This window comes from Centruroides sculpturatus, unplaced genomic scaffold, assembly GCF_000671375.1.
Source record: "Centruroides sculpturatus isolate CEXI.00-Female unplaced genomic scaffold, Cexi_2.0 scaffold1575, whole genome shotgun sequence".
NCBI lineage: Eukaryota > Metazoa > Arthropoda > Arachnida > Scorpiones > Buthidae > Centruroides > Centruroides sculpturatus.
This window is the reverse complement of record NW_019385977.1, coordinates 9,618-28,015: the sequence shown is the minus strand read 5'-3', so window position 1 is coordinate 28,015 and position 18,398 is coordinate 9,618. Positions and strand designations below refer to the sequence as shown.

General features: G+C 31.2%; 1 protein-coding gene across 1 annotated transcript; it reads left to right on the top strand.

The window, feature by feature from the left end:
* The first annotated feature begins 3,137 nt into the window (after positions 1-3,137).
* Positions 3,138-18,185, top strand: LOC111612905 (RNA-binding protein 42-like). The gene is made up of 4 exons (XM_023354194.1): positions 3,138-3,272; positions 11,447-11,634; positions 14,744-15,532; positions 17,947-18,185. Exons 1-4 carry the CDS (start codon positions 3,220-3,222, stop codon positions 18,168-18,170), a joined length of 1,254 nt encoding a protein of 417 aa, XP_023209962.1. The 5' UTR covers positions 3,138-3,219; the 3' UTR covers positions 18,171-18,185.
* The last annotated feature ends 213 nt before the right edge of the window (positions 18,186-18,398 follow it).

Genomic DNA, 18,398 nt, shown 5'->3' with positions numbered 1-18,398 from the left:
TGGGAGTCTTGGTGGAAGTCCTGTTGTCCTTGAATTTTGCGTTTTTATAGGGTTTTTGCGATCGGCTTCTTACTAATTGGATAGATCTTACATCACTGTTTTCCAATTGGTCATCCACCTGTCTCCAGGTGTAAATAGAGCTTCGTAAAGCTCGCGAGAAAGGTCGGTTGGAGATGGTTTATCCGACACCATCTTTCTCGACTCTGATCTCATTTAATTGTTGACTATGACACCTACTCTTTTTGATATTTTTTTTCTAGTTTCGTTTTGCTTTCTAAACTACGTCTTAACTTTAATATTTTAAATTTTCTTCTTTTATATCTAAAAGTTTGTTTTTCCCGTTATTCTTTATGAGCGCTGATGTCAAAGTCGGGTATCGCCGATTCGATACTTATATAATTTGCTTTCTTGACGATTTAACTTAACAAACTGTTTTTTTTCTTATATCTTTCCCTTTTGCGGGGGCTATTTCCGGGGCCTCACAGATCGTGCCGGCGCTTCGAAGTGGACTCGCCAACTAAAACAGCGGTGCCTGCGGTGACAACTCTGTTGGCACCGCAGGTGGCACCCCTGCCTGCGGTAGACGGGGTTGGAACCCCGCCCACGCGCGTCTCAACAGATAAGGCCATTCATATACTGGTCACACGCTTGCAATTAAAATATCGAAAAGTGAAAAAAATATTTTTTTCTTTAATCTTCTTTACCACTGAGGCGCCCCCTAGGACTTAGCGCCTGGAGCGGCTGCTCAGTTCGCCCTATGGTAGGGCCGGCTCTGGTGACACAGCCACTCGAAAGTGACCTTTCACCCGAATATGACTCTTTCATCCGGTTACTACTTGATCAACTGGACATGACTTTCCATCCACACCATTCGAGATTCGTTCTTCCACTTCGGTTATAATGCATAGAACAACGACAGTGACAACAACGAAACATTAAGCACTGTTTTCATGTTTAATTAAAGAATGTTTAAACAACTATAGCTGACCAAAACAACTTATAGTCTACAGACGTTTACACTGTATTTCATCTGGTGTTCTACTGCAAAAAAACTTTCACCACGAAATAACGAATATTCGCCACTAGAAGGCATACGAGAGGAAGACCATTTCAACATTGAATTTAAATAAATAAAAAAAATACATACAGTACTCAGTTTGTGTACTCCTAACCAAGATCATAATTAACAATTAAATTTATACATCGAATTTTCATGATTGTTTATACATTTTTATATTTAACTTAATAAAACTTATTAAATTGACTTTGCTTCAGTGTTTTATGAACTCGCGAAGTCTTTTACATTAATACGGATACTGTATATTTGGAAATTCCTAAATTTTCCTGTACATATTTTCCGATATATTTTAATTTAAGATTAAGCGTTATTCTTTGCATTTTTTAGTATTAATTGAAAAAATATTTTTGCAGACTACAGTTTAAAATCTCCGGTCTAGAGAAAAGATGAAGACGTAAGAACATATGAGTTGACATGATAAAAGTTGATATGACTGTTTATTACACAAACTTACTTTTTAGATTTATCTATTAGAAACTATTAATTTAATCCTACAAAATCAGATATTTATGAGAGATATCTGTGTAAATTCAAAATTTACATAGTTATCTCTCAGGTTTTCGAATTTGTTTTTTCCAATCTACTACTAACCTTACTAAGAGAATAATTTGATTTAGATTCCGTATATCATTCTTGATTAAACAATTACTTTCTTGCGTGCTCTAGTAAAATTAAAATAGAAGATTTTGAATTCCTTGATTCCCATCCGAATGGTGTACCNCGTGAACATCACACAGATTAATATGTACCCCTAAGTCTCTGGAACAGAATACATGCACCAGTGAACCTACAACTACGCGATTTATATTTTAAAAATAATTAAACTCACTTAGCATTCAAAACTTGAAAAAAACAAATTTGCTGATTAAATACGGACAACCGTTTAACTGAAATAAAACGGGTTTTTCCCTCGCTATGGATGTCTGCCTAGTTCAGTTCAGCCACATTCCGCTACAGTTCGCCTTTATTATCAGTTCGAAATGGGGTGGTTCCATAATACCCGCAGTGTTCCATAATACCACCTTCTCCTCTACTGTATATTTGGAAATTCCTAAATTTTCCTGTACATATTTTCCGATATATTTTAATTTAAGATTAAGCGTTATTCTTTGCATTTTTTAGTATTAATTGAAAAAATATTTTTGCAGACTACAGTTTAAAATCTCCGGTCTAGAGAAAAGATGAAGACGTAAGAACATATGAGTTGACATGATAAAAGTTGATATGACTGTTTATTACACAAACTTACTTTTTAGATTTATCTATTAGAAACTATTAATTTAATCCTACAAAATCAGATATTTATGAGAGATATCTGTGTAAATTCAAAATTTACATAGTTATCTCTCAGGTTTTCGAATTTGTTTTTTCCAATCTACTACTAACCTTACTAAGAGAATAATTTGATTTAGATTCCGTATATCATTCTTGATTAAACAATTACTTTCTTGCGTGCTCTAGTAAAATTAAAATAGAAGATTTTGAATTCCTTGATTCCCATCCGAATGGTGTACCGAGACGAGCGGTGAAAGTACCGCTCTGGGGGACCCGGGATTGAATCCGGACGGATCGAAAAATCCTCAGGAATTTTTCGGGAGGTGGTCCGTCCGGTCCGTAGGTCGGGCCCCGTCCCTCACCACCCGGCCGCCCCATTGTGGACCCTTGCCCGAATCCATAATGGGCTTGCAAAATAAGGCCCTCTTAGTGCCCACAGGGCGGAAAGAGTTATAAAAAAAAAAAAAAAACGATTGGTTACTGTATAATTTATAAAGCAAAGACTAAGACGATAATTTTTATATTTCATTGTACGTTCTGGGAGTCTTAGAAAGGTAATTGCTCGTAATTTCATACATAATAGCAATAGAATGATGATAACAGTATCTGACTATGAAATATGACGAAGGTAAATATCGAGTAAATTTCCGTACGTTTCTATATTCAACAGTTGACTCAACGGTGAGAGAACAACGTTTCTAAATGGACCGTTGAGTTCTCCGTTGAGACTAGTGACGTCCTAAAAATTGCGAATTTTTGATTGCCATCTAGCGGAATTTTTCAGAAACGATTTGGCAATTGTGCTAAAGTGGGAACGAGTAGTTCGGTTTGAGAAAGAGTAAATAAGACGAAAGTGTTAGTTGAAGATGACTTCAATGTCAGAAGAGAGAAGAAAAGAGATGGAAGAAGAGATGAACAGGTCAGAATTAAGTCAATTTTCTCAATCGATGGAGCAATTTCCGAAATAAACTTAAATTTTCATTTAGATTAAAATGCAATCAGTTTATTGTTAAAAAGTAAAAACAATAACAACAAATTAATTGTAAAGAATTTTTTTTGCATAATAATTAGAAATCGCTTGCATTATTATTTATTTAGTTAAATATTCGTAATTTTTGGAAATTTTTTATATAAAGATGATGATAATGGCGACATCTAGTGCTGAATAAATAAATTTTTCTTTGTGGTGAGGAAGATTTATAAGTTTGGAGTTTGTCGTTTCGAAAGAAGATCGGGTTATGCCTTCTGATAATAGGAGGATAAACGGACCGGAAAATACAATTCCTCCGGTTGTTTTCATGGAAAAGAAACAGTTAATTAAACCTGATCGTTTAAGGAACGATCGTAGAAGGATGCTTGATTGTAGGAATCCTGTTCTCCACGTGAGTGTTGTTAAAGAAGCACGTGGATCTGCTTATTTGGAAGTTGGAAAGACGAAAATAATATGTTCCATTTATGGTCCTAGAGAAGTTCCAAAAATGCAAGGTTTCCAAAATAAAGGACAATTATTTTGTGAATTTAAATTTGCGCCATTCTCGCATAATAGACGTCAATCTGTTAATCGTGAGAAAGAATATTCAAGTATTTTAAAAGAAGCTATTGAGCCCGTAGTGTGTTTGTACAAATTTCCAAAATGCACTATCGATATCTTTATTCTCGTTCTGGAAGATGATGGCGGAGTTTTAAGTAATGGAATCACTTGTGCTGGTGTTGCTCTGATGGATGCTGGTATTGATTTGTTCGATATGGTTATTGGCTGTTCACTTAGACAGTGGGATGAACTATGTTTGCTTGATCCCACTTTGGAAGAAGAGTATGTTAGTAATGATTCTGGTGTTGGAATTAATAATGGCAATGTGACGATTGCTTTCATGCCATCTTTGAAACAGGTTGCGGCTCTGCATCTCCAAGGTGAATTGGAAGCTTCGATTGTAAATAATGCACTTAAAGTTTTGATGGAAGGTTGTTGGCATATTTATCCTGTAATTCAGAATTGTGTAACTCGGGCATTAAAATATCAGTTGAAGGAGAAAAAATTAGATCCGTCAAGTATATAATGACTTTTAAATGTAATGTTTGAATGATCATTAAAAATTTATAACCTTTCAATTTTGTTTATATTTATTAATATTCCAATAATTACAATGTCTTAATATATTGCTAATTTACCACATATACGTGTAATGAAAGCTAAAATCACAGAATTACATTGATCTTTATCAAATGTGTAAATATTTGATAACAAACTCTTAAACAGTTTGTTAACATTTGGTATATAACTTCCTAAAGTACTCTTTTTCTAACTTCTGTTATACACATATTCTGACTAGAAGTTCTGTTTTAAGAAAAATGTAACAACCCACATATAAATTTACAATCACATCTGCATTGATCCAAGGTTGACAACATGCCCAATGCTAGTAATTTACCATCAGGCTAACATTTATTTATAATTGGAAGATAGTGAAGGATCAACACTAATGCTAATGTTAACACTAATGTTAAGCCAACAATTTTGATTGACTTGGATCTTATTTTAAGGTGATCAGACATTCCTGATTTCCAGGACTGTCCTGTTTTTATTATTTAATTGTAGAATCAATCTTCAAATAGAGCAATTTTATTAACATGCCAATATCATATCACCAATTTATAGATCAATAAATAAATACATTTTAAAAAATAACTAAACTTCGGTCAGTTTTAGACCCCATTTTCACTGATTCTGAAATATGTCTGCATTGTAAATGTTATGGTCAGTCTACCTGCATTGTCAATGAACAATGGTGCAAGGCCAGTAATGAACATTGTTAGTGTTGGTGGTTTTCACAGCATTGCATTTAATTACCATCCAACATCATTAATATTGGAGTGATATGTATTGATATTGCTAATATAGACAGCAGTAGCCAAATTTCAGCATACAAAATAACATGCATGAAAGTTCTGTTTTATATTTTAAAATAAATTTTAAGCAAACATGATGCTTTAAACACCCTTATATTATTCTTTAACATAAGTGTGTATAAATTATGTAATTTTGATGCATATCAGTTATTTGTTGTGCAATTTATATTAATCTATTAATAAAATTTATAAAGAAAATAACAAATAAGGATTTGTGTTACAGTCTGTCCAACAATAATAGAACATGCATAATTGCCTAGAAACTATTATTTCATGAAATTCGTTAATACATTTTATAGTAAAATAATGAACTATTATTGCACAACCTTGAAGTAAAATTATTATTAAACAAAAGAACTAGATATTAATATCAAAAAATAGGCTATCCAATATTAATAGAACGTCTTGACTTATGATAAGTTCAAGTTATAATTAGTAGCTGATTTTGCTACTGTTTTTGGAGACGCTTAAAAATACAGTTAGGCATTGAACTAACTAAAGATAGTAGTCATTTGTGCTTAAATGAGAACAGCTTTTAGTTTAGTGATAGTATTGTATTACTTTCTGTAAGTTTGGAAAATCAAGTCAGTCCAAAGATTTTCATAGGGTTTAAATCCACACTGAAGGTGGCCAGTTCAAAAGTCAGACTTTTTGCACAAAAAAAGGATAATGTTGATTTTGAAGCTGGAAGCTCACATTGTCCTGCATGTATTTGAAGTCCTGTTCAGCAGTTCTCTGTCCATAAGTTAGAAGCTGCCTCCAACAAGCTCTTCATAAGACTATCATCAGTGACCCTCTTTGAATAGTCTTTTGTTTGCTCAATAATACTTAATACATTCATCTTGACTTCTTATGTGGTTAAAATTGGATAATTAAGATTTATAATGTTGTGATTAAATGAAAACTTATAATCTAACTAATTTAAACTGCTTCTGTAAAGGTTAAACCATGCTGGACAGTTTATTCAAAATTTCGATTATTTATATATTAAAGATGAATTAATTTTGCATTCTTACATTCTAACATATTTAGAGTTATATTAAAATTTTAAGAACTCTTTAATAAGTTTTCTTATAAGCTTAATGTAAATATTTTTAAAATAAAGTCAAAACTAATTTTGAAGGAAAGAGAATATTCAAACTAATTTATCAATATAACAAAGTTTTAGCATTTCTAAGCATATTGATTTGATGCAACAAACAGCAAAAAAAATTCACAATAATTTAAAGAAGTAATTTTAAAAAAAACAAAAACTTTTATTTCTGTAATGATACTAAAGAAGACATTTTATCATAGAAGTATTAATAATGCATCCTGAATATACAGAAGTTATAAATTATATAAATTTATTTAATAAATTTGTAAATTTATATGATTCTGATAGAATTTTTATTTTTTTGCATTTGGATTGCCCTGTCCTAACCTACTTTGGTCTTGCAAATATGCAATGTTGATATAAGTTTTTAACATTACTCAAATGTTGCTTAAAAATATAGAGCAATATGATAAATGCACTGAAATGTTTCAGTATAAATGAGAATAAATTGTTTTAAATTTTTCAAAGATGCTACTCATAGGACTGTTTTGAATAACATGGTGCCTGAGGCAAGTCTGCTGTTTTTAATTGGATTTCCTGCCTCAAGGACCTATTGCATATAGATGCCCCTTTACTATTTTCACATTATTTAGAAATGGAAAGGATCCTAATACACAAAGAGCCCCTGGAGTGTACAAAATTTTTATTCATTTTTCCTATCACATCTATTGTCCAGTATGAGAGACATTAGGTGTAATAGGGACAGTATACATTGGCTCAACAAAAAGGTCATTTTTGAAAAACAGATTCAAGAACACTTATGACATAGCACACAGAAAAGCCAACACTGTCCTCTGTTTACACCTCAGATGAATATTGGAATGTTGTGGCAAAGGAACCACCTCTTCTCTAGAGGACAGCAATGGCTGAACACATTACAGATATCTTCATATCTCTAATATAGCCCCTGGAAATTTTTAAAGCTAATTAAAGGGTAATTGTATCAATTACAAGCATGAGAAACCTGTTTCCAGAGCATGGCAAGTCTATTATGATATGTCACCATGGGCTTGTATGTATTCAAAAAAAAGTTACTAATTTCTGTAATGTAATAGCATTTGATCATCAGATTTCATTAGTTCAAGTTTTTGTGTTCCATTGTACATTAGCATTCCATTTTAGAATTTAGTTGTTCCTGAGGAAGTCCTTTTTAGGCCAGTGGTGGTGAATCTGAGTATGCATGCCCAAAGTGGCAATTAAGGAGAAATCATCTGACACATAATGTAGCATACAGTTTTGATTTATCATCTAGCTTTTTCAATCATGCTTTTGATATATCACCTAATCATTCTTTTTCAATCAGAATTTTTACATTTAATCTAATTAAAGCTTATTCATTTAATTTCTTTAAATATTATTATTCAAAATCTGACATGCATAAACATCTTTAAAGGTAGATATGCTTACTATTGATATATGGCAGGCAGTCTCAAAAAGGTTTGTCATCCCTGGTATAAGCCAAAAATGTTCAAACTGCATTTTTTTACCCTCCTGGATTGGATGCAAAGTTATTGTAATGTATTGTACATAGTTATTGTCCAGTTTAAGTATTTATGATGTATTTTTAGTATCCCTTCCAATTTGGCATCTGAGGTGGTTCCTCTCTGAGGCCTCTCTGTCTTATCTAAGCTTATTAGCACAACCCTGGCTGCTTGGAAAAAATGTTTATCATAACTGTATAGAGAATCATCACTTCTCATCTTACTGGATTTCACATTCAATAGGCTGAGGCATCCAATGAAATCAGAGTAAAAGTATAATTGATTCATTAACTATAAAAATAAGACAATGATAATGACTGTTTCATTTTTTATAATAGATTTCCATATTGAATATAAGATTGAAGTAATGGCAGACAAATCTTGCAATTAAAAAGTTCACATCTAACTTTTTCTTTGCTTTGATTATCCCATTTTTATATAGGATTGCTACTTTTAATGAGTCTTATTCTGGTGCACAATCTTTATTCTTCATTCTTCAAAACAAACATTCATTATTTCAATATTTTGTCTGATTACTTTCATTTATTGCATCTCTCTATCTTTTTCTTGAGGCCATTCTTCTCTGTTTAACTTCAATTTCCATTGTCATAATGTTCCCACATAGTTTTCATTTTTTTTCTCATAATGTGTCTGAACTACCTCATTCTTGTCTTTTGCATTTCTCTGGCCAAATCTGTTGCCTTTACTGTTCTTTTTTTTTTTTCTTTTTTTTTTTCTTTTTTTTGCTCATTCTAATTCAGTCCCATTATTGTCATTCCATACATCCATTGCAGCATTTTTATTTTTGCAATGCTCATCCTGTTTATGTTAGCTCTTTTTATATTATATGCTAGTTGTTTGTCTAGATAAAATCTTGTAATTCAGTTTTCAGCCACTTCCCAATTTCTGATCTAGTTGAAACTTTACATACATATGTATTCCCAATGACAATATACTTTTTACAGTTTATAAACAATTTTAGCACAAAATTAGTGAAGACTCACAGAGAATCTATAGGCCTATATTAATTGAAACAGGGTTTCATTTTGTCTGGCTTAGATTGAGTAAAAGGTTGGGGCTAAAAATACATTTGAGGTATCAAATTAAAACTCTTATCTTATATATTATGTTGTTGAAGAGAGATTTGAGAAAGGTGCAATGGTTCAGTCATGGCAAGGTGGCAAACATACAATGTTAAGTCTATGGGACTTAAATGTGACCCCTTCATCCCCTCTGGGTGCACCACTGGAGATGTGGTGCACTCACAGGAGATGAAGGGACTCTTACACCAAAGCATGTATATAGTAAGCAGTGAAAATTCATTGTTAAATTCTTCCTTCAATGGTATCAGTTTCCCCTAGTAACGGTTGTGTAGACTCGTTTATTGCCAGGTCACACCACCATGTTATACCACCATTATTAGCTACATTAAAAACAAACTTTTTTACATAAGTTTGTTTTTTACCAATATGATGATCTATCTCTATTTTTTGTGTTTGAAAGCTTTATGATGTCTCCAACTCATGGAGACTTCATGGGTTGAAGACGATCTCCAGAGTATTACAGTTTATCATAATGATGTTAAAATTTTGTTTATAAAGATACAAGGAAGTATTTGTGAACATTTTTTACATATAATTAGACCAAACACATTTCTACAGGTTATTTAGTTCTTTAAGTAAATTATTTACTTACATTATAGACATGCAACATGTTCTAATAAATTTAATTATAAATACCAATAACTAAAGTAATGTAAAAAAATTAAAAGTTTATAATACTAATTCAATTATTCAAGAATTAAATAGAAAATGTAATAATAATCACAGATTATAAATAAAACTATTGAGAAGAATTGTGTATAAAATAATTGGAAATATTTTAATAGATTGTTCTGAAATAAGGTAGTTTTTATCTGTATATGAAATTATTATCCTAATTAATTTGCTAGAAATATATAAAATAACATTTATTGATATAATTTTTATATGTAAACTATAATCATATACAGTTGATTCCGTTTAATTTGAACAACCACTTTTTGGGCAAATCTCAAAGAACAGAAACTAAACTAATAAATTAATACATAATTTAAACCAGGCATGGCCAACATATGGCCCACGGGCCAGATCCAGCCTGTCTAATGAATTTATGTGGCCCGCGATCAATATTTCAAAATAGCTCGTTGAAAAATTCTGACGCCTAAAAAAAACTCACCATGCGTTTAGAATTAACCCTCCATTACAAATCTCTTAAGTGCAGCGTAGAGTGTTGATAAAGCATGATAATGTGAAAAATATATCTGTAATCTCTATCTACAATTCAGTCTCTACGGGGTGACATCACAATGAGATCTCGCACCACCTCAAAATCTTCCTGGGGCAATCTCTGGTTCAGCCTGTGGAAAAAGTTTTCTTTCCAATCTGGCCTGGGGGCAAAAACTGTTGGACACCCCTGATTTAAACACTTAATTGGGACAGTAGCAGAAAAGGAAGTTAGCAATTTTTGATATATTTTAGGGATTTTTCGAAAATATGTCAACACTATGTACTGTACACTAATATTTCACAACACTAGCATGATGTGAATCAGTTATCTATTATCATGAGTCTGGCAAGTACATGTCTCTTAAGAGTCTACCATTACTATAGTATTATATCTAGTGATATTCATTTACAGTGTTGATTTTATTTAAAATTTTTAAATCTGCCAAGATGCCAAGAAATGATTTACATGAAAATACTTTCAAGTAAAATTGCTATGCTGGATAAAATTAAAAGCCAGCTATTAATTACAAGCAATCATAGACTTGCTGATATAACTGGTGTACCACAAGCTACCATTGCGCATCTCCTACAAGAAGAAAATCAACTGTGTTGAGGAGTGGGCACAGAAAGAAATTCCATGAACATTCAAAAGAAAGCATGATGGAAAAGATCCAGCAACTGCATTTTGGACCATAGGTCCAAAATGCAGTTGCTTATGCTGACTCCAACATCTGCACATGTAAAACCTGTCTTAGTATGTCTATGATTATTAATACATATTGAGCTCAATAAAGAATAAGGATGGAGGACTTAGAGTTAGAGTTCACAGCTTTGTGTACTGACTCCAAAACACTATACAATATATATGACTCCATTTATCAACACTCAGCCAAACTTGTATATGAAAAATCTATTAGTGTCCACAGGTTCAGTAAAAAAAAATCAATTTTAAAAAATAAATTTGATTAAAATTAAACAGCTAGGTCTTCTATAACTTTGGAAGTTGTTTGTTATTATTATTATGTTGGGTTTAGTGGGTTATACTCAGTTGACACCGGTGGCTGTGTACTATGCTGGAACAGAGTCAAGGCATAGCAATCAAAACAAAACTAAAATTAAATAAGTGTGTCAGTGTCTGTATTCAGGAATTTCCTAACAATGTGGCATGTATTCAATATAGTGGCCTTCTGTAGTGTGATGTATGTATTTCTACTCAATTGTAATGTTCCCAGGCTTATATATGCTCAAGCCTCTGTAGTATTACTATCAATTTTAAATATGCTTATAATGGACTGAAAATTTTTGTTAATATAAATAGATGTATTTTATTATTTTCATTTAGGTTTGAGCAAGAAATTGCTTTTCCTGGTGATCCTTCTCATCCAAGAAATAGTCCTCTTTCAAATGTGCCAGAATCTAACACAGATAATTCAAATATTGATAATAATGAAATAATTGAAGTATGTGCTGAACCATCCATTACACCTCCTCCAGCTGTTGTAAATGAAAATGAATTAGTTCCTTTAACTGGTAAGCTTATTTAATTATAATTTATTGTTTAATACTAAAAGTAATCAATATTCTGAGTAAATTTTAGCCTTTTAATTGGTTTAAATAGTATTGAGTTTGGAATCTAGATTTAAGTTCATATTGATGATAATTTTTTCATCCAGAACAAAAATAAAAAAAATACAAAAGCAGTTTATCACACAAAGTTTCTTCAAACCAAAGTTTAATATACACTTACAATTTTTACAATTATTAAAATGTTTTTATGTAATCAAATTTTTCTTTTTCTTGTATTAAGATGAATGATGAGTACACAACACAAGATAAGGAATACTGCAAAATACAGTATATGCAATCTATTATATGCAGGTAATACATGCTAAATTAACAAATGTTTTCAAATACATTAAGTAGCCATCCTAAATTCTAAATATGAATGGCACTATTCTAAAATGAAAAAGAAATTTAATGTAAGGAATTCTTACAAAAGAACATTTATTGATTATTTGAAGTTGGAAGACAGTATTTACATTTTAAATATAAAAATATAAAAAAGATACAAAGGCTGATTGCATTATTGCAGAGTGGTGGCCTTGGCTCTATATTTGCTAGAGGATGCTATAAATATTATAAAATAATTAAAACAAAGTTTAGGAAGATGCAAAAAATGGACTGAAGCAAACTTAGAAATTGTGCATCTATATTATTTAATAAATAATTGCCATGATGATTAGGGACCTGCTTGAAGGCAAAAACTATTTGATGCTTACTGCAAAACATCCTTGAACTCAGGTGAATGTCAGATTCAAAGGACATAACATTTCAGTTTATTCATTCAAAAAAATCCCTGTTAAGTGCTTATAAAAGTGAAGAAATTATATTTTTTCTGAAAATGTATTCATTGGGTAAAATTAAAAAACAGTACATATGATTGATAAAAAAAGATTTATTCGAGATCAGGAGATCTGAAGGAAGGTTCATTGGATGACCAAGTAATATTTGATAAATTAAAGTCATCACATAAAATAACTTTAAGTTGTTGATAAATTGTTTTAATTTATATTACTTCCAGCTGCTTTCCTACTGATTTTTAATATATAAATATAGAATTTATATATATTCTATTATATTTATGCCAGATAATAGGCTTCTGAAAATTGGTAGCATCTTAAATGAAAAAATAACAGCATGTGATGGTTGTGTGGCACTGCACATGTCTGGTTTTTAGCAATGGACAAATTCATCATGAGAGCAACATTGTAAGGTCTGGTAATTTTTGTCAGATTTGACAATATTTTAAATAAATTGATGATTTGGCAATGATTTTTTTTCAGTCTGGCGATTTTTCTATATTATTATAAATTTACTCAAGATTTATTAGACTTTTTTCATATAAACAGGGTCAGAATCTAGACCAATGGTTTTCAACCCATGTTGTCCATGTTGTGCAAACTTGCCATGAGTGTTTCGTGAGAAAAAATTTAGTTTTTTTGCAAATTTATTCCAATGTACTATAATGTATTCGTTTATTCATAGACAATTTCATGTTTACTATTTTATTCAAAACAATAAACTTTATTAGTTCATTGCTTTATTGTTTCATGAGAACTGTATATATGGAATTGCTTTTTGATTTTGAATATATTGATGCTAATGCTCCACATAAAGAAAGCATAGTAGAAGTTTTGTAGCCTCAGAAAGGTTGAAAATTTCACTTGTCTATGTAAACTAGGCAATTACAATTTCCTAAAGCCAGATCCAAAAGGAACCCATAGATTGATTTGTAAACTTTTATTTCTTTATATTTGAATTTAAATGGTTAGTAAACAAAGTGAATATTCTCTAAACCAATGAATGAGCTTTTGGGCTTTCATTTATTGAAAACACCTGTTGAATATGGATAGAAGGAAGTTTGGAATCAGATCAGTTGGAAAATTATTGGTGTCAGATTGTTTCAGCAAAATTCAGTAGCATGTCATTTCTATTTAATTGCATTTTATTTGTTATTGCTCTGAATTTTTTATGACACAATTCTTATTTATATTGAAAATACAGAAGAATCAACTTACCAGTTTAAGTAATTGCAAATAAAGTAAAAATCATTGTTGTGCATAAAGTTTATTTGATGTGATAAAGATTTTTCATATAAAGTTAGAACATGAATTTAGCAAAAAAGAAGAGAAATGAATTTTTAATTAACTTCAAACTTTTTTCAGCATCTTCACAATGTACAGGGTGATTATAATTAAAGAATAGGTGTTCAGAGCTCTCTGTAAAAAAAACTACTGTGCAATTCTCACCCAAATTGATTGAGATTTGCCCAGTAGTTTTTCTACAGTGGTTTACATACTGTTCTGATAATGTGGTTTCAATATTCATGAAAAAATTTTACTTTAAAATTCAGCTGCTGGAATAAACTTTGGCATTGTTGTCCTCTTAATGTGCTTATTACTTAAGTTTACTAACTCTTTTACATTTACTGATGGGCCATGTACTAACCTATTTACATTCACCAGTAGGCAATTTGCTTGGTGTCTATTCCTTATTTTCATAATGTGTGCAACAACTTCACACAGGTAATGCATTCTGACATTGTGTTGTGCAGAAAATGCAGTTTTTAGAACATGGGAATGGAAGGCATATAGGGTTTTATCTTTAGTGTAACTGTCAATTCCACATTATGATTGCATTTTGTTTATTAACTTCCAAAATTTGTTAGAAAATTACATGATATGCACATTTAGGGGATGATAATGCCAAATTTTATTGTAACAACTGAATTTTAATGTAAAAATTTTCCTGAAAATTGAACCATGTACTCAAGACAGCATGTATACCAAATTTGATTAAGATTTGACTTATAGTTTTTCTACAGAGGACTCTGAATACCTATGTTTTAATTATGATTATGCTGTAATTAGAAAGATCCTAAATTGAACAGTTTACTTGGGTTTAAATGTCATTGTTTTGAACAGAGAATTTATTTACGTAATTTTTACATTAATGTGTTTTGCTTTTTTTCTTACTGAATCTTTTTCTTTCATTTTGTTATTGATTATTTTTCTGATTTTCAATTATTTATCTAAAGAATGATAATTAACACGTGAATTTTTCTTTATTTATTTAATAGCTAAAGCACCTCCACCACCACAAGACTCTCAAATGAATCATCCTCAGTTTATTCCTCATCAACTACAACGTGGTCCTCCTCCATCCCATCCTTCATTTAGACCTTTTGGTGGTATGAGAGGACCCCCAGGACCTCCTGGTCCTCCAGGTATGCATGGACATCATGGTCCACAAGGAATGCAAAGACCTCCTCCTGTAATGATGAGACCAATGCACTCTAATATGCCAGGTCCTGGTCCAATGCAACCTCCAATGGGGCCAATGGGACCTGGACCCATGGGAAGTGGGCCAATGAATATGAATATGCATCATAGTGGTGGTCCAATGAATATGGGAATGCATCCAGGACCTATGCCACCAATGGGACCAAATTATTCTAATCCAATGTCAGGTCCAATACATCCTGCAATGTCACAACCAATGCCTCATAATTTTAATAATGGAGTGAATAGTTCACCACCAGTAACTACACAATTGCCATCATCATTAAATTCATCTGCCATAATGTCATCACCTGCTATTTATGCGGCTCCTCCAATGAAAAGCCTTCATACAGATAAAATGGGTAATGGTAGAACAATGGAATCATCGTCTGGACTCAATATTTCTACCTCGCAAAAAATAGACAGACATCATGCAGGAAAAAGTTCTGATGATCATTCAAATCAGTTATATTTTGGAGGAACAGAAGAAATGATTTTTTCAAAGAAAAGAGAAAAGAAAAGAAAAGTAGTAAGAATGGCAGGTGGCCAAGTATGGGAAGATAATTCACTTCATGAATGGGAAGGTGGTAAGTTTGAAACATTTAGTCTAACCTATGCAAACCTATTTAGTCTAACCTATACTTTTGTTGAATAAAATTGTAGAAAAAATATTTCTAACTTTTAATATTCTTTAATTAAGGAATCAACTTCAAAATAATATCAGATATGCAAGCATTGAGATGAGTAGGGTTTAAGCTATTGCTAGTTTTTTTGCTAAAATCCTATAAAAATTTAGATTTAGTGACATCTTTCTTGGCACATTTTGATAAAAAACTAACATTTTCCAAGTGGTTAAAGCATCTTAAAATGTTAGTTTTTAAGGCATTTTAACTAGTGATTGGACAAGACCAAAATGTTTCCAAATTCCAATTCTTTTGAATCTATTTTAAAGTTTATTTTAGTTTAGAAAAATTAATGATTTACATTACAAGCATAGTACATTCATTAAATTAATATACATCAAGTTTAAGAATGGAAAATGATTGGGAAATCCAGAATCAATCTTTCTAAAGCAACTGAACATTTTCTATTTATATGTAGATATGCATGATTTTATTGTGTAGTAGAAAGTAAATTTATAATCTTATTGCAGATCCTCAAAGAAATTACAACTAATTTCCTTTTGCTCAAAGAACTATCCTATTGTGTCACTTAGGGTTGCGATCTTTGGAAACTGCTTTGTTTGCTGACACGATGACCAGGGAAGGGGGAAGGTAATGAGAAGATGCACTTTTTTTTTAATGCTTCTCACAATTGGCCTCATAAATGATGTAATTCCATTGTATTTAACATTAAATGAGGTTTGGCAAATGATGCAATGAGACAAATGAATATCATCATCATTAGAGTTAACCAAGTTTTGAATTCATTTATTCAAGCCAGATTTTCCTAAATGTACAATTGCATGTACTTATTTGAAGAAAAGAAGAATCAAACGAATGCTTAGACTGATTCATTTTGAAAAATCAATTTTTAAAACTCAAATGGCAGTAAACTTAGCACAAACAATTATTTTTACTTAGAATCATGTGAAATGCATTTGGAAATTTAATGTATTACAGCATCATTTGTGAATCATAACAAAAACTTTAATAGTTAGTTATAATGGGAAAGTCATTTTATCATTAAAAAACACTTCTGTATAGGTTGAAACTAATTTAGCTTGAACAACACCTTAAATACCTTTTTTGGCAACACTTTAATTTCTATAAAAGAGCATTTTCAACCCCTTTTCACAGGACTGCATCAGGTTTAACAAAACCTATTTCCTCAACTCTCAAGACTTTCTCTATTTGTCGATCCACAAATCGAATAACTTCAAAATCGCCTTGGAACTATTTGATCCTATCGGACACCTCTCTCGTTCACTGCTACGAAGCTCACCAAGCTCGTTGCTATCAGAAGCTCACCTTGTCTGTCTTCACTTGAGGTTCAGTCTTTATACTGTGAGGTGACGTCACAATTCTGAATGAGATCACTCCCCTCATTTACATACTTATTTGCTAACAAACTTTTTTTTGTTTGTCTGGCAGCCTATTTTCCGACAATACTCGATAACCTTTTACATTATCCTTTTTGACAATTTTCGGGATGTTTTTTATTCTTTAAGGTTTAGCGAGTCCCTAAGTTGTGCTGGTGGGGTCTCCCCCCTTTTCTCGGTGCGGACTTACTTTTTTCCGCACAGGAGCGCAAGTGTGCGCGAGTTTTTTCCTATGGCGCTTTTCTGTCGTCGGTGAGTTGGTTTCTCTTCTATTTTTAAGTTTCTAAGGTGAATGGTGAGGAAACCTTTGCCCTAACAAAACATAAGCCCCAAACAAAAATATAATAAAAAGCAAAAATAAAAAGTAAATAAAAATAATGCTCGGACTTGGGTCCTTACAAAAGTAATAATAATAAATTTGGAGAAGAATATTTTACTGTGTTAATTCAGCATGCATTAGAAAAACATCTCACCATACAGATTATAATCTTTTAGTCAGCATACTAGTTATCATTCATTAAATGTTTCATTTTGGATTCGATTTTGAGAATTTAGACATATTGGGGATGCTCTTATATCAGCTTAATACATCTGTCTCAAAAATTTGTATCTGCACTTAAGGCATAACTGATTATACTTCAAATTTGCATTAGGTGGAAGTGCTCTCTTTTTAAATAACTTGTCTGCATGTTTTTATTGTAAAGATACATTTAAATTATATTTTAAAGAATTCATATTTATATAAAAATTTTGATTTCTGTAAAAGCTTTTCTTAACTGAATATCTGGATCTTAGGGATTTCTGAAATGTTTTGTGTTATAAGTATTGCATTTGGAAAAACTTTAATGTTCTTCAAAAGACTTAAAAATTAGTAATCATTAATTTATTTGAACTATTAAATGATATTTGAAATTTTAAGTAATTTTTTTAATATATGATATATTATTTAATTTTATTTAGATGATTTCAGAATATTTTGTGGAGACTTAGGAAATGATGTCACAGATGAAGTATTGACAAGAGCTTTTAGCAAGTTTGGATCATTTATAAAAGCAAAAGTGATTAGAGATAAACGAACAAACAAGACAAAAGGATTTGGTTTTGTTAGTTTTAAAGATCCTCAAGATTTCATTAAAGCAATGAGAGAAATGAATGGTAAGAGAAAAAATAATTTTAATTTATAAATTTTTGTACATTGTGAAAACTTTTAGATCTTACTCAAAATCTCATAATTTTATATATCTAATAAATATGTAACTTTTATGATTTAGCTCATTTAATAAAATTTACCTACTATCATAACTATCATATATTAAACTACAATTTCTGATAGATTCAGTGTCAAATGAAGAAACAATGTTCTTGTAATCTTTTTATATGGAATGCTAGTCAGTCTAATGTACTGTACACCA

Bases quoted from the DNA above. Each gene is read 5' to 3' on its own strand.
- LOC111612905 (XM_023354194.1), top strand. From the start codon at position 3,220: ATGACTTCAATGTCAGAAGAGAGAAGAAAAGAGATGGAAGAAGAGATG. The intron at 3,273-11,446 runs GTCAGAATTAAG...ATTTTCATTTAG, and splicing joins ATGGAAGAAGAGATGAACAG to GTTTGAGCAAGAAATTGCTT. The intron at 15,533-17,946 runs GTAAGTTTGAAA...AATTTTATTTAG, and splicing joins ACTTCATGAATGGGAAGGTG to ATGATTTCAGAATATTTTGT.